We start from the raw sequence: 17106 nt of genomic DNA, 5'->3' as shown, positions 1-17106 counted from the left end.
TGATTGTCAATAACATGTTCTAAATTATTGCTACACAACTGACCTGTTTGGCGTCCTAGTGGTCATTCGAGCCAAGATGCAAAACTGATTCATGGAAGTGATACATTATGAAGTTTGGGACATCGGAAAAAGGAGCCTTCTTTATCTTGTGACATATTTGCACTCAAGCAAACACAATGAACAACCAAAAAGCAATCCGGTCCTCTTATCAAGTGCCCCCTGGACTCCAGCGTGATGCAGGATTTCAGTCATTGTCCAATTTAAAAAAGGATGGAAGAATCTGTTGTGACTGATCTAATTATTTTGAGTGAAATCAATAAAAGTCAGGCCATGCAAGCAGTTGATGTTTGTTTTATTGGCCTAAGATTGTCTGGACATAATGCAACGTCTCCGGTGCTTAACGATGTTCATCATACATTTATTTGTGACATGTGCAGCACAGAGTATAAATGTGTATACTGAATAAAAGAGAGACATGTAGTCATACGAAAAAAGGCAAATTTTACAATGAGCTTTCAGGACATTTTGAAGGATCTTTTCAGACTTTTCTTTTTGAGCATTATCTTGAATCAAAAATATGCCCATTGACATGAATGGAGGACAGTAACAAACAGAAATGTGTTCAGGTTTCTTATGTAACCTCACCTAGATATCCTCTCACCCTGGCACTTCCATGTTTGATTACCAAAGCGATTGTTTTCTCAGCTATAATACAATGCATACAGGTTTTGTTTTGTTTTTTTACATTGAAACATCAGTTACATCTGCCATGTTCAAATATTTGACCCCCTTAACAAAATATGTATAATAACAATAACAAATTTTACCAACAATAAAAGCATTTGTTATAATAGTCAGAAAGTCCCACCTTTTGCTATGCTTGATAGAGACTGAAAGAATCATGTGCGTCCATTGTACAACAGTTTATATACACAGTGATGAAAAAATACAGACATAACACAAGTGCTTAGGAAACACAAAGTTCATCTGTGACAGTCGTTGAGGCTATGATTGACAAGTCAGACACTTCTGACAGATGCACTTCTTTCATGTTGATTGGCTGGTGCAATGCTGCCTCCTCATGGCCTAAAGCACACACTGCAGGTGTCTTAAAGATTTACATTTTCTTCTTTTCAAAACGGACAACTTGCTCTAGTCCTATTGCACAATTTATCTTCCAGCGATGGAGACATATACATTTCAATTTAAAAAGTCAGTGTTTTTTCCCCCCATGACTGTTGGCAAAAAAGTTTAAACTACTGTACAGTGTCACATTTTAAATAAATACTCTCCATTAACAAAATGTTGATGAGTACATTAGCATTTATAAAACTGAAAAACATCTCAACGACTCATCGACTCAAAAGTAACCATGTAATTCAGCACCAAAATCTGGTGGCAGCTTTGGCTGAAAAAGTAAACAAACAAACAAATGCCAAACAAAATATTAAACATAGCAATCCAACACCAGCAGGTATTAAATATTTGTATTAAAATGAGCTTTCAAATCCCAAACCCACATTTTTTTTAACAGGGCCCAGACGCTATACATATATAGATATTTTGTTTATGTGGATACTTCTTTAAAAAAACAAACAAACAAACAAACAAACAAAAAAAAACACTTTTGTAATTTTAGATAAATAAAAATAGAAAACCACAGAAATATCTTGTCCTCCTTATGGTTGGCCGTCAAAGTCCCGCCGCTCCTCCTGTCATAATTTCCCCAAGTGAAAGAGAACTTGGCAAATAATGGCCACCACTCCTGTGCTGAGCACCGAAGAAATGGAGATGTCTAATAATCTGCTTTCGTACAGAACAAACTCTGTCTTGTTCTCCTCTACTTTGGCCATGGCCAGCAGACCTTTGGCAGCTCTGCACATCATGTTTATACTTGGCGGGTCCATCGGGGGATGCCCCATGTGCAGTAAGCTGTGAGGGTTCTGCTGGTACTGCGCCATGCTAACACCATCCTCAAGGAAACCTACTAAATTACCCACGCTGCCCTTCTGCATGGCTATGGCTCGGGCTGCTGTGGGGTCTCCTTGTGCCAGGTGGGAGAGGACAGCCACCGCCATCTCCCTGTACACCTGGGCCTTTCTCTGACCCACGTAGCGCACCAGGACGGTGAAGAGCTTCTCCTGTCGGCTGAAAGGCGGCGTAGCCAGCAGGAGGTCCACGTTGCCGTCCTGGATGCTCAGCTTGCAGAGGCACTCCAGCACCAACCTTTGAGGACTGAGTTGAGAGTGGGCTGCTGCTGATGGGAAGGGGTCCTGTGCCTCAGCTGAAGGGCACACCATCCAATGGAGAAGGCCGTCCAGGACGGGGAGGCAGATAGTGTCAGAATAGTTGGAGAGATCTAGCTGGCCAGAGATGTTGGCCAATGTGACCATGGCGTTCTCCCTGAGCAGACTGAGACACTCCCACCACCACTCCTCTTTGCTACTCGACAGCCCCTGCACCTGCTGTTCATCTCTCTGGTAACTGGGGGGCGACCTGTTCCTCTCTGGGTGCTGGTGGTGCAGCAGGAGCAGCCGACCCAGGAGAAGAACCAGAGCAGGGTGACGCGACATGTCTGAGTCGTTCCCCGGGATAAAGGACAGGCTGCGGACAATGTTGGAGACACAGAGGCAGCGCTTGGACAACGAGTCCTGCCAGCTGGATGTTGTGGAGAGCGGAGCCTCGTCCAGGCAGCGGGGCTCGTCCTCCAGCAGGGTGATGTGGTCCTGCTCTCCGTCCGGATGCACCCTGAAGGGGTAGGATGGCAAGGATCGTGCAGGGTGAGCGTAGGAGAGGGCGTCAACCCGAGCACACAAAACATCATCAATAGTAGCAGTGATATGTTTCAGTGGTTGTTTCTTTGCATCCTCCATCTTGTTTTCCTGCCGGTTCTCTTTTCCTATCTTCTCATCCGCCCTGCTGGGTGGTGCAGTTCGGGGCTCAAAGTGTGTCTGAATGTGTGCGGTGGAGTCGCCTCCACCCGCCTGCCAGTGTAGCAGCCCACTGGTGAACTCAGTGACGTAACCTAAGTGCGTGGTCATGTCTTCAATCAGGTCCTCTTTGTGGAGGATCTTAATTGGGAGCTTATCGTACTTACTGGCTTGTTTAGGTTTAAGTTCATGTTCTCCAACAGGCTGGTCCATAGACTCCTTTTTACTTTCTGCCCCTTCACTCTCTTCTTCTTTGTCTTTTTTCTCCCTGTCTTCTTTAATCTTATCCTCCTTTTTTGGACTCGCCCCAGATTCCTCCTTTTCACCGCTCACCACAGCCAACTCTGTCTCTGTGGCAATGGGTAGCGTTTCCTCCATGGTGACTGCTGCTTGCTCCTCTTGTATCTGTGCTGATGGAGCTGACTCTGATTCAGCCTGGACAGCAGAGTCTGTCTCATGTTCAGGGACAGGCTCTTCTTTCTGATTAGAAGCAGGATGCAAAAAGCTTTTGTGAGCCAGAGTCCCCACCTCAAACTCCTCTAGGACGCCAAAGATCTCAATCAGACAGCGGCGGAAGTACTCAACGATGAGCTCAAGGAACCCAGGCAACTGGTCAGGGGAAGATAAAATATTATGAGTGCAAAGGATTTAAGCACAAGGAAATCGTCACTTTTTAATCAAGCAGGCATAACATTACATATTTTCCCTTTGCAAATTTTAGAGACCCTCACTACGACAGAAATGGTTTGTCTGGACTGCACATCAACACTGCCACAGCATGACCTTTGAGAGATAAATGAATCTCCTCTGTCGGCAGCAAGGTGCAGTCGTCAAATTGGCTTTACCTGGGAGAGGTTAAAGGAGGCCACAGTGCTGTCATCATACAGCAGGATATTGATGGTGTCTAGTGCCCATGTGCTCTCTGCCAGCAGGCCAGACTTCAGAGACATCATGACGCGCCAGGCCTCAGGCGTTCCTGGGATTAAAATAATGACATTTTTTTGGAACCAGGATGAAAAAAAAAAAAAAAATAGAACAATCAGACTTTGTACGAATGATAAAAGGGACATTGAGTAGAGGAGATCATTGTAATCCGTTCATTGAATTGATCTCATGTTGTGCTAATTCTACTTCAAAACTACCTGTAGAGTTAAAGCAGAAATAATTCTCTCTTTTTTTTCACAGAAATACTATCAAGCCACAACTTTTAGCTATTTAGTTAGATAAATGCACCACTACAACCCCATCTTCACAAGAGCCTTATTTGGGCAATTTCCACCTCCTTTGTAGCCCAATTTAAAATGCTGACTCATGAAATGATGGGACATCTTACCCGTGTCCTTGGAGGTAAGCTTGCGTCGTGGCTTGAGGATGGACATAGTGGACTCAACTGATCCTGGTGGGTAGTTGAGGTCCCTCCTCAGGTTGGGAGGAAACTGACCCAAGGATCCACTGCCGTGTGAGCCCATCATGGCCATTCCAGGCTTAGGCATCTTCATGGGTGACATGAACGGTACTTTGCTGGGTGACATACGAGAGTCCAAGGAGCGCTGGAAGGCCCCTGGGCTGGGTGCTCTGGGCAGGTGGTTAGCCATGGATGGAGAGTTGGAATAAGATGATGGCTGGCGTGAAGACAGGGGGGCCATGCCTGCTGACGATGACATGTAGGGGGACTGACGGTGCCACTGCTCCTGGCTGGGCCTCCCGTCTATGTCTTCTCTACCAATGGAGCCATACGGGGGCATTTGAGAGGGGGGCCCCTGCCGATTAGGGTATGGATAGCCAAGGTCTGTCCTGGAAGGCCACATGCTGGGGCCATCAGCAGCGTGGTTAGGAGTGGGCCCTCCGCCCATCATACTGTGCTGGCTCTGTCCGGCGGGGGCCATACGGTCACGGGGGTAGGGGTAGGGGAACTGTCCCTGCATGGCTCTGTGCTCAGAGTACCCACCACCATAGTGGTTGTACATGTCTGGCTGCTGGCTGGCGTACTGCATGGCATACATGTCACTCTCGTGCCTCTTGGGTGGGGGGCCGTACATTCCATCAATGGGCCGTTTGTAGCCCTGCTGAAACAAGGGCGTGAACAGTCGGTGGTGTTTTTGTTAGTAATTTACCTTCTTTATTGCTTCAGTGGTTTTGCGTAATGTATGAATGAGAAAGTAGAAAGCGAGCGGTATTGAAATGAATAAACAAAATTAAGGTGAATATGAAAAAAGAGTAAAAGACAAATATAGTAAAGTTTAAATTTAAAAAATAAAAAGAGAGCAGTGTGAGTAAAAAGTGTTGAGGAAAACAACTGTATTACATTGAAACATTACATTTGATATTATACATTATTTTACTCCCCCTGCTGTTGCCACTACAGGGGCAAACATCCCATTTGCACAATCACATCCAATTTGTCAGGATACCTTTCATCATACAGAAAAAATATTATTTTACATATCCTCTTTTTTTAAAGTGAGACCAACGGAGGTAAAAACACCTGCTGCAGCAGCATCATCAGTAGGTAGAGTCGCTGTAGAGCCAAAACTGACAACGGCTTCCACTGAGCACTGGTAGACTTTCATCACCCCAGGTATGGTTTTCATCTCGGCCCTGAATGTTTCTACTATTGTATTATCAGTTTAATCATTTTTTACCTAAGACACCAAGAAAAATTTACTTTCCATGGACCACTACGTGGTTATGGCCTATTCACGAGGACGTGGTCTGACAAAACTGGGTAAAAAGATTGACTGTTCTTAATAAACATGATAAAATGTATTATTTCACAATGAAGTGGACAGCACAGAAATCCATAAATTAATTGGGTTAAAATACACAACGGGAAGGTTTCATAATGTTTCTGCCCTTTTAATCTGATCATAGGCTGTCTGTAATGTGAACTGTGACATCTTTTTAACCTTGGGAGGTAAACCTCCATTTCTATCTTAGGGTTAGAGCTTTCTCTCACCTGCTGTTGAGGGTACATCCCAGATGGATGCATCCCATATGGCATGCTGGGATACTGCTGACTGTAGCTTTCATGTCTAATGTAGAGGAGAGGAGGAAGAGGAAATATATTGCTTATTAAAAAGTTAAAAAGGGGTGAGTAACACACACACACACACACACACACACACGTGCTTACCTCTGTTGTGAAGGGTATCTGCTTGGAGAGTACATGTTGCCTTCACTGTTGGAGGCCCCCAGATTGTTCTGACTCCCAGGGGGACCCATGCTCCCTTCCATCCCCATCACATGGTCTGATCTGAGGAGGATCACAAAGCCGAAAGTCCTCTAACGTTAGTATCATAACAACTCTCTCATACATATACACACAAGTAGGTACGTCAAATAAAAACACAATGCTAGAAGTCAGGGGCCATGTTAGACTTATGCCAAAGCAATAGCAGGTTACTGCAGTTCAGGACGCTCTCCTGGTGTCTTGTGTGCATACCTCCTGTCATAGCCTGGCCCGTACGGGTACTGTGACCTTTGGCCCATGCTCAAGGCGGAAGGGGGTCGACCATACATGTCTTGCATACCGCCAGCAGACATCTGGCTGGGCATGTAGGGATCAGCTCCTGCCACTGTGGAGGAAGGAAGCACAGGGAGTCAGCGGCAAGAAAACATGTATGTTAATGGGCATTAACAAGGCAGAAAAATTTCTGTAGTCTGGCTCAACCTTATTCTTAGACTGAAGTTCAGGTGAGCTAGGTCTTTTCCTAACCAGCAGATGGCGGCATTCCTCTATGAATATTCACCACTGTCCAAGATTAAGCCTATTGTTCTGAGGCTGTGACTGTTGTTATGCACCTAACATCAACCATATTATTCATTCAGACTCCATTCTCTTCAGTCTTCAGAAGAGCCGCCATCCTTTCTAACGCTTGTGTTTGTTCTGAAAACCAAACCACATGAGTTGGTCAAAACAGGTGCTTCTCAGTGGGGGTGGAAAGGATGAAAGGTTGAAAATGAGGCGGATGAAAAGGATGAACAAAGTTAGGATGAGACGAAGGCTAAGTTACATGAACATCAGACGGCTGGTGTGTTATAGAAAGAGCGTTGTGCGGTGCAACAAACACATCCCATCTCCTTTCATAGTTCTCATAGTACAACACACACATCTGTCCAGATCTGAAAGGACATGGTGACTAGACAATGAATTAAGCCAACTAGACAGTCATGAGAAAAATGGCTTTGGGATACATGAGTCAGTCCGACAGAACCACCTGATTTCATATTAAGTTTTAGATGAGGTTTCAAATTCCAATGCCATTTTGTACAAGCTGTGTGCAAATTTATCTGACAAAACTAAATAAAACAACAGATTGAAATAGATTTTTTGTAACACAGCAAAGCAACAGCTCATTTTCATGAATCAGGAAATATTCAGTGAAATTTGGGGACAAGTCCAGGCATTGGTGTTTGAGTGAAAGAGTGTCCCAGCATGTGTCTCACTCACTCTTCCTCATTCCGGCAAAGGGGTCCTTGGCGTCGTACTGCATCCTCATCATCATGTCAGGCATGCTGAGGCCCTGCTGGTAAGGAGCTGAGGGGGGCAGGGAGGTAGCACGCTTCTGGAAAGCTGGGTCACTCACCTCCGAGAAGGGGTCCTGTACGCTCACACTACTCCTTAGAAGAGGAGAGAAGGGAGGAAAGGAAAACGAGAGGACGGAAAAGTATGAAAGAGGTGTAAATCAGTGATTGGACTTGTGTGAAGGAGTTGCATTTTACACAATGCTTATAGTTTTTAAAAATAAATTTCAATTTCTTCAATTTAAGATGAACATTTTAATTTGGATTGAACATACACCAAATACAGGACACCGATTGTAAGGCTGTAGGAGATTTACAACCTTACAATTATTAGCAGCCAAATACACGAGATGCATTACGAGTAAAGTACTAAAATGACCTCTTACAGTTGAATAATAGTAGCACTTTATGCAGAAGTTTACCACATGGCATGTTAAAGCAAAGCTGGTAGATATAGCTGGTATGCAACCTTGATATTCAAATCAATGAGTAACTGTAACTGATAACTAAACATAAAGGAGAAAAATACAATTTTGAGAAATGTAGAGAGATTAAGGTATAAAGTTATAGGAAGAAAAGTACTTTAGACTGTATTTAGGTAAATGCTACTTTCCACCACTGTTGTTTAATTTATTTGTCATGAACAGACAAGAGACTTGTCAGACATCATAATATCACAAACAAAGATCTTTGCTTCCTCTCCAAGGAACTGTCATGTTCTATAACCATCCGCCAAAGGAACAAGCAGAGATGGAGTATATTTTATGAAAAAGTGAAAGACTTTAATCATTCTTCAGGTGAACTATTACAACTGTTTGGCTAATGGTTATGTATTGGAGCATTACTGTGTACATAGAGATGTTTACCTTTCACTTAAATTCTGCTTTACGACATTGCAGTTGTTTTTTTTATGAGGCCACGCTCATAATTTAGGTTTATACATCCACAGACAATAAGGAATAATTAGTACTGATGGACATGAATATCACTCTGTAACTTTAACTGTAGCGGTAATATTGTCTAAATTAATTTAACTACATTAGGAATGACTAATGTTGTAGTGGCAGCAGTGGTGGAGTCAGGAGCAGTATTAAAATTAGTAGTGATAGCAGTTGTAATTGCAGCAGAATCACTACTACCAGGAGCACTGTAGACGTAGGGCAGTATGTCTGTGTGGTACCTGTTAGGGGGCAATGGTGTGACCTGTCCTAGAGGGGTGGTTGCGGGTGTTGGGGGCTTTAGATCCCCCGCTGCCTCTGCTGTAGAGCTGCTGCCTGAGGACTGGGGTGTCTGTGGGCCTTGGAGGGAACCACCTGAATTAGCTGAAAGACAGAAGAAGCCCAAGCATTATTCTTAAAGCTAAATGATTAATGAAAATTCGCAGAGAAAACTCTAACAGATTCAGACTGCTGGGCTCGCCCGTACCTTTAGATGTGGTCTTGAAGCTGGTTTTGATTAGATCGGCCATAGTGGGCTTTTGCTGCAGCAAGAAATGCCCTACAGTACATACGAAGTGACGGTGTCCTAAGCACCTACATGAAGGCTGACTTAACGCCTTACATGTATATAAATACAAATATATCTACCATTAGAATAAAATCCAATGATGTGCAAGCTAATGCTGTGGTACACATCCTCTAAATATAAATGAGAACTTTGAGGAAGCTTATGCTGATGACCCTTTTTTAGTAAAAATGCTTCCCCTGTAAAAGAGGCTACAAACTGGGGTTAACATTGGGTTAGTGTGCTCTCTTGTTATGACACCACATTTCTGTGAATTTCTAAGTTCAGATGACTTGAAAATTATAAGAATACAGAGCTACACCAGCCCACCGCACAAAGCCGCCCCAGCCAGATAAAACCAAGGGATACAAATTCCCAGAAGCAGGTTTAATGGAAAATGTGGATCGTTCCTGCTAAATGATGACAAAGATGAAGAAAGAGAGAATATGAAAGTATCCTAACGAGCATTTAGCTAAGAAGGCTTTCTCAGGAACAGCCTCAGTGGCCTTTCCCTGCACAGCACGTTTCCACAGAAAAAAAGAAAGACTTAAGCTTTAAAAATTAATGCTAATTTTGAATTATTCAATGATACCCCCTGCCTCTACATCATTGGAGATGGAAAGAGAGCGAAAGGGGAAGAGGGAGAGGGTTAGAGTGACAAGAGAAGATGGTTATCCCATGAAGAAGGAGTGATAGGAGAGAGGGCAAGGAACAGGCAGGGAGCATTACTTCCTGGGACATCCCCACTTCAGAGAAATATTAATGCATGTGTGTGCACACATTCACATATGGAGAAATGCAAACAATAGTGGGGTTAGCCAGGGTTAAGAGGTTCACAATTCCTCAAGAGCAGGAGGGCAGACAGACTGATACATAATATGTAGAGGGTGGGGGTATGAAGACGGGGGGAGGTGGAGGAGAAGGTGAACTTATGTGCCCTTTGTTCCATATGTAGAGAGTAAAAGGACGAGGGGGGGCCATGAGGGCAAAAAAATGCTTGTGCAAGAGGCATGGGGGCTGGCGTTTGATGTGTGTGCGCAGGAGAGCCTGCATATGTGTGTGTCAGCGTGTGACATAATCCAGATGGGTGGTAGTGGTTAAAGGATGGTGGGAGGGGGGGGAAAAAAAAGTCAGCTGAACCAGTTTTGTGAATGAAAGGTGACGGCGAGGTCAAGTTTGTTTACATTCTACATTCCTGTTCTCATTAATCACTCCCCACACCCCACCACCGCCGCTACACACACAGACACACACAGACACACACACACTCTTCCCACCCTGCTACCCCCCTCAGCCTGCTGGACAAGCTCACTCAGTGACATCATTGAGCTGTCAGTCTATATATAGGCTGGCAGGGTGTCAGTGGGGCAGTCTGCAGTTTGGAGCAGGCAAGCAAAGTTAACAGCTAGAAGACAGAGGTGAACAAAGGAAATGTGTGGAACTGTTTTCTAGCTTTGGAACATGTAGCATTGAGTTTTTTTCATGGCTGAGTTCACCTTAAACGGCCAAAGTTTGAGAAGCGCAGTAACAAAGCAAAGCCTTCCAGTCCGTCTGATGACTTCTGTGTTTAATTAGTGTCCTTTAGTCAAATAACACTGTATGTAAGTTTAAAACCCTACTTCTAAATATAACTAAAGTATGTAATGATTTCAATTATTCTCTTGTATCAGAAACATCAAGAAAATGACTCTCATTAAAACGATCAAAACAAGTTTATCGATTATAGAGACAAGTAAATGTCCATCCATCTTTTAAGATTAAGATTGCATATAAATCTAAATGTAGTTAGATGATCAGAAAAACAGTGAAAAATAATTAGGTTTAAAATTATTCCCCCGGAACATATGCCAAGGATTTCACCATAATGAAGGTTGACTGTGAAAACAAATCTACTGATTAATTATGATATAAAGTTTTAATAAAGTTTCATACTCATTAGATTAAGTGGCAATATTTTAGCGTTGAGTTGGAAAAATGACATTTGTCAACCATTGAGAATCTTTTGATTGATTTAGCCTTAGCATAATCCCTCATTGCACAGGTCATGATGTCTTGGCCAATAATTCTACTTCAAGTCTTTGTTTTCTCTTGTAAAAGTATTTGTCTAATGTGATGGTTTATTAAAATTTCTTGTAAGCTTCCTGTGTATCCTGCTAGTGATGTTGCTATTTGAAATTTTTGAGCAATATAGCAGAATAACAAAATCGGAAAAACAGACTCAAGTTAAAAGCAGAGTTTCTCTCTAAAATGACACATTTTTGCTCCAGAGTCAGAATGCTTCCTGCAGGTTACAGTTGAGGTGCCGCAAATCCAAAAAGCAGCACAAACAACATTTTCATATCACACTGTCTCTGATTGTGTGTACCATTGTTCCATCAAGTGATTTCGGGCAAAGTGAGATCCTGCTAAATGTGTTCATGTTAAATAAATGTTACTCATGTCTTCTGCAAGTATGCGTATGTTCATGTGTGTGCAATCAAACAGAGGCAGAAGCTCTTTTGCACCCAGCAGGAAAAGCAATCTGCAGTGTCTCAGGCAGGTGAAGTGTTCTGATGTTCTATATAAAAGCCAGGGTCACTTTTCTCATCTCCGCTGCAAATTAGAGACGTGACCTTACTGCTCTATATCGCACCAACTCTTTCTTTCTCCTCTCTTGATCCTTGCATCATAATTGTGCGCACAGACGCACAGTGTGAACTGGTAATATACACAAACAAAAAGCATCCTTTGTGCAATGTTGCCGTACTAAAACAATATTACTTAACCTCTAAAGCTGTGCAATCAAATAAAGGCGAGGCACGAGTGTGAGGTACAAGTGGCGATCGTATCGTAGCTCACCTTTGTTAAGCTGAGGATCATCTCATCAAAACAGTGTTAATGTTCCCTCATCGGGAAGTGTTTTCAGTTTTGTTCATGTGATCATACAGCATTCTGCTTTTCTATTCTTAATACGGAATGTAATACTTGCTGCGTGGCCACAGTACTTAAAGATGTTCAAAATCCAGCCAAATTATGAAAAAAGCCCTGGTGATATCTACGATGATTTTCTTTGTCATATTCACTGCTGAGAGTGCCTCCAGCTAAATTACATTAAGGTGAGTTTAATCTTAGAACTGCAGGTAAAACAAAAATTATTTACATGGATAAATATAACTAGGTAAATTAGAAAACTGTCCCACTATGTCTTTATAATGAGAGGATTAATGAGATTTCCACATTTTGGAGTGTTAGATAGATTTTCACTCTATTGTCTTTGATATAATATCAAATCTTGTTATCAGCAAAATGTTTTAATTATCTGAGAAACAGGATGTAGTTGCAAACGAAACAATGACACCAACACATAAAAGAAAAAAACAAAACAAACAAACAAACAAAAAAATCATGTACGGTACCTCCTCTGTTTTCCTCTATAATCCTGATAGTGTTCTATGGTCTCAGGTGGCCCTGCTTGGGGTCCAGGAGCTCAACATGGTTCATTTATAAGAGTGGAAAGTCATAATATTTGCTAAAAGATTGACATATTTAAAGTTAATGAGCACCTCAAATGATACAGTTTAGTCTAATAATGTTACCTTCTGTTTCTTTATTAAATTATTAAATTGTGATTAAATTATTCAGGCTAAAATCAACTGTAACTGCTTGCTTAGGACAAACAACGAGACGTTTTTAAAACTTTGGCTATGACCACAACCTAAACCCGGGAACAATCTTGCACAGCTTGCTAATGACTATTTCCAATCAATCTGTATTTGCTACATTTAAGAAAAAATATTTCTTCAAGTTCCCAGTCCTGTGAAATGCTAGAGTAGCAGCAGTGCTAACAAAGAGCTGTTCAACACGGCCACAAGCCTTTATTACAGCGCTGTTGTGTGCCGCATTGTCATGAATGCAGATCACTGTTTCTCTGATGCTTCCTGACACCTGAAGTTTGATCAGCAGCACCTGTTGTGTGGCTGCCGACAGATGGAAGAGGGGAGTCGTGGAAAACCCAGAGAAGCGGTCTGTTATCAGGCCTTACCAGGTGAGGGCGGCTGGATCTTGACCTGCTTTCTATTGTCCCCTCCAGCCATACTGCTGCTGCTGCTGCTGCTGCTGCTGTCTGCCGGCGGCTCTTCTCCCCTCTCCATCTTACACTCATAGGCAAAGAGATATTGGATGTACTGCTTTTTGAGGGAGCTGGCAGAGCTGCTCGACGTGCCAACATTCAGAGTGGTAGATAGCTCACGCCACTTCTTGTTCTTGTTTACCTGAATGGTTAAGGGATGGAACAGTGAGATAGAATCAAAAAGTTAAGAGTTACTGATCTCAACGAGATTTGAGAGTAAATAGTCATTTCTTTGTGCTCATGTCCTCCCTATATGTGGTAACATGCTCCAGGAGAGTCAGCCACATGCTTGTCATTTGCCTGGACCATGGCGGACCACAGCCAGCTGAATAAAAAAAAAAAAAAAAAAAAAAAAAAATCAATTCCATGGCTGGACACTAACTATTTTTCTTCCAACTATAACTGGAACTATAATAACTGAGTTGTAGGTCACTAGTGACAGCTGTGCATAATTTCCACAGAGCTCTTTTTACTCTAAAAGAAAAAAAAAACAGTATATAGCTAAAACATGTATGCAAATCCTACAAAAACAATATTATTACTGTGGGTAATGCACCCCCAACTTTACAGCAACAGTGTGGGGAAGGTCAGGTCTAGTTTTAGTACAACAGTGACCTTGAAATTATTTCCCAGATATTGGCGTGAAAGAACCTGAGTGATCTACACAGAGACCTGACCTCAACCCCATTAAACACCTTTGGGACAAGCTGGAGTGCCACCTGTGATCCAGGCCTTAGAGCCCGACGTTAGTGTCTCATCTCACAGATGCTCTCATGGCTGAACAGGTGCTAACTGCAGCTTGTGGAAAGCCTCTTCAGAAGAGTGGAAGTAATTATAGCAGCAGATTAATGCCTGTGTTTTTGGGAATATAATATGAGATGATTTAGTGTCCACAGACTTGTGGCCATGTGTGTATGCCATCTCCTCTTTTCAATTCGCTTCCCGCAAATCTTTCCAGTGTGTGGACATAAAGCTTTGTTTGTTTTGCATGCACTTTTTTTTTTATCACATATGTTTTGACCCATATGGCATTTGTCCAGAAATTGTGTCTGGTGGCATTTTCAGGAATGTACTGCAGCATCTCTAAGATTCATTTTGTGTACCTCAATCTCTTGGGCACATTTCTCAACATTTACAAGCACACCAGATGCCATGCTGCAGGAGTACACATAACTTTACATTACTAAATAGCCAATGCACATGATTAGGATAAATTTACTTCACTGTATGTGAGGTTATGTTCTTCCAGAATGCTTGGGAGAATTGTTTAAATTTTGGTGAGTGTGTGTAAACTCAAACATTGTCCCATCATAAAAACATGCTCCTCATCTATTACCATGGCAAGGCCTCCTATCTCCCGAACAGCCAAGTACAGCTTCCAGAGATCCAGCGGCTTCTTGCCCACGGCAGGTAGTTGGGCCACAGGGGTGCCCCTCTCCTCCATGAAGGTGAGGTATCGTTCCACCCAGCCCCGCCTCTCTGGCTCCACACCTAGCTCGTAAAGGCGTGTGATTCGCTCCCCACTGAGGGAGGAGGGGTTAGGGTTGGCTTTCTAATGAGGGATAGGGAGAGAAAGTAAGAAGACCAGAGAAACTGGGTTATTACAGGCGTGATTTATTTTATTCATAATGTTTTATTTTTATTTATTTACTGATAGACGTTAACGAAAGAATGCAAATTTTTCTTTCCTTTTTCTTGACAAATGATCAATTATATTGATTCATGATTTAAGCACAGTAATGAAATTATTTTTCTACACTTTTCATTCATATTCTATACTTGACAAGATAGGATCAATCATTTACATTAGTTTAATTTAGCTAATTAGGTCCATTTGTCGTAGGCGTATTATATATATTCTAGTATATATAGTCTATTGGACAGTTCTACAGTTCTTTACTGTTTTCTTACTGCTGTTTTCTGCTACAACAGCCCATTCTCCCCATGGGGATCATTAAAGTTTCATACTGTATTTACACATCTTGAAGTAGGCCCTTGCTTGAATGACCAAGCAAAAATAAACACTTTTTTAGAGCATTTTGCTCAGTGTGCAGTGGGTGTTTATTTCAAAATTAATTCAATGCACATTTATATCCCTCATGTTAAAATTGGTGGACAAAGTTTAATCCCACATAGCAATACTCAGCTCCATTCAGGGTTTCCAAAGAGTTTTAGCTGTCTAAGAAGCAGCTTCTGATCAAGTAATTACACAATAATCCTCTAGTCATACACAAATCAATCTAAAATAAAATGTTTTACAGACATTATTGCTCATAAAGGGGAAGTCACTTGCGTTGTGTCTTTGCATTTAAATATTTATTTAATTTATGTATTTTGGTGCTGCTGTCTAGTTCTTACAGGGCTGGAAGGTGTCTTGAGAGGCCAAGGGGGACTGCTGATGCTGTCACTATCATCTCCGTGGTAGGAGGACAGGCTGGCTGGGCTGGGTGAGAGAGGGGAGGGTACAGGCAGGGCACCACCTGGCGTGGCTGGCTGGGAGACACTGCTGCTGTTATTGTTGCTAAAGCCATCCTGCAGCCAGTAGAGAGAAAGAGGACAGAGCATGCCCGTTTACTTTGTATAAATCATCTCTTGTATGTTTCTTCACCTACTTCTACAGTATCACTCTGACACAAAGGCTTTTGTGTCAACAGCAGACAAAACTCAAAATAGCACAGAGAAATCATTAAAGTTTGTTTGTGTTATGTGTGGACCCAGAGGTACAAATAGAGTAAATCAAGCTCTGGACCTAGGCAGGACTTTCCTCGAGAGAAGCTGCACAATATTTTGCATCACTGTCTGAGATACAGGTATTTTATCAGCTGATGAAATATATATATATATAGAGAGAGAGAGAGAGAGAGAGAGAGAGAGTAAGGCCAAAAGTTTGGACCCACCTTCTCATTCAAATGAATAAGAAATGAATAAGAAAGTGTGTCCAAAGGTTTGGCCTGGACTGCACATATATATACACTTGTACTGGTATTAAGTCTACAAATAAATGCATATCTTTGTGTCTGTGTTTGTGTGTAAGCTGAATAATACCTAAAATTCATGCAGATCAGTATGTGTTAGTCAGAACTGCTTGTCTAGGAACATGTGGATGCATGAGTTTAGACACAATCTTCACTTTGTGCGAATCACTCACACCTGTGTCTAGGTATGAGCCTTTCAGGGAGTGTGTGTGAGTGAGAGAGCGAGAGAGAAAGCAGGAATAACAGCTTGACAAGTGCTTCTGGTCTGTGTACAGAATACTTGTGTCAGCAAAACCTTATCTTTCCCCTCGCTCTCTCTTTCTCGATCTCTCTTTCTCCATCTCTCCCTCTTCTTCTCTCTCTCCTGGCAGACAGATCATCTCTTTTGGGAGCACTGAGGGTCTTTCTGGCTGCTCTGGCTGCCTTAAATAATTCAAAAGGCCCTACTACCCTAATCAGCAAAAGAAAAGACAGGGATTTGGAGGGAAAAGACGTGTAGTGGATGTGATAGAGGAGTTCGTGTGTGTATGTGTGTGAGGCGTTGTTAAAAACAAGGGGAGTGAGTAGAAAAGAGCAAAGAGCAGAGTTCTGTTGTTGCTGAGATGAGCCAAGCCGAGCTGCAATTGTAGGGCAAAATGAGAAGTCAGCATTGTGTATTGGGATGGGGGTGTGTGTGTGTGTGTGTGTGTGCATTAGTGTACTGAGAGGAGTGGTTTAAAGAAGTGTTCATGAGAAGGATGGTGGGTTTGTGACTGAATACAAAGGAGAGGGTGATGCTTTTTGTCTTTATGTGTATGTGTTTGTATGAAATCGTTTTTGTGCTGTTTAAATATGTGTGTACACGTCTGAACTGCAGATGCTGAGCCCTCTCTTTCTCGCTATGTCTCTCTGTTTTTTTCAACCCTGAGCTGCGAAAACATCGGCAAGAACAGAGTGCTGGGGGCAAAAAGAGAGCGAAGAAAACATTTGGAATGGTTAATGTTAAACAAATCATTAAATATGGCGAGAAAACAACAGAGAAACGGCCCACTGTGCTGAGGCAGCATATGCAGATCAGATTTGGTTT

General features: G+C 42.4%; 1 protein-coding gene across 5 annotated transcripts in view; it reads right to left on the bottom strand.

Moving 5' to 3' along the window:
- Positions 1-342: 342 nt before the first annotated feature.
- LOC115036112 (AT-rich interactive domain-containing protein 1B-like) overlaps positions 343-17106 on the bottom strand; it is a 158207-nt gene continuing 141443 nt past the window's right edge. For 2 of the 5 annotated variants that reach the window (XM_029494239.1, XM_029494241.1), the window contains exons 12-22: positions 15424-15597; positions 14402-14617; positions 12979-13207; positions 8635-8776; positions 7381-7550; positions 6373-6505; positions 6064-6183; positions 5887-5962; positions 4264-4996; positions 3776-3906; positions 343-3539 (exon numbers count right to left, since the gene is read on the bottom strand). In XM_029494239.1, coding sequence (XP_029350099.1) covers positions 1716-3539; positions 3776-3906; positions 4264-4996; positions 5887-5962; positions 6064-6183; positions 6373-6505; positions 7381-7550; positions 8635-8776; positions 12979-13207; positions 14402-14617; positions 15424-15597 — 3948 coding nt within the window. In that variant the 3' untranslated portion in view covers positions 343-1715. The remainder of the gene's footprint in view (positions 3540-3775; positions 3907-4263; positions 4997-5886; positions 5963-6063; positions 6184-6372; positions 6506-7380; positions 7551-8634; positions 8777-12978; positions 13208-14401; positions 14618-15423; positions 15598-17106) is intronic. The other 3 variants (XM_029494240.1, XM_029494242.1, XM_029494243.1) reach the window with 3 other exon arrangements.

The sequence above is a fragment of the Echeneis naucrates genome, chromosome 22 (assembly GCF_900963305.1).
Source record: "Echeneis naucrates chromosome 22, fEcheNa1.1, whole genome shotgun sequence".
NCBI lineage: Eukaryota > Metazoa > Chordata > Actinopteri > Carangiformes > Echeneidae > Echeneis > Echeneis naucrates.
The sequence above is the reverse complement of the archived record's forward strand: the minus strand, read 5'-3'. Positions and strand labels throughout refer to the sequence as shown.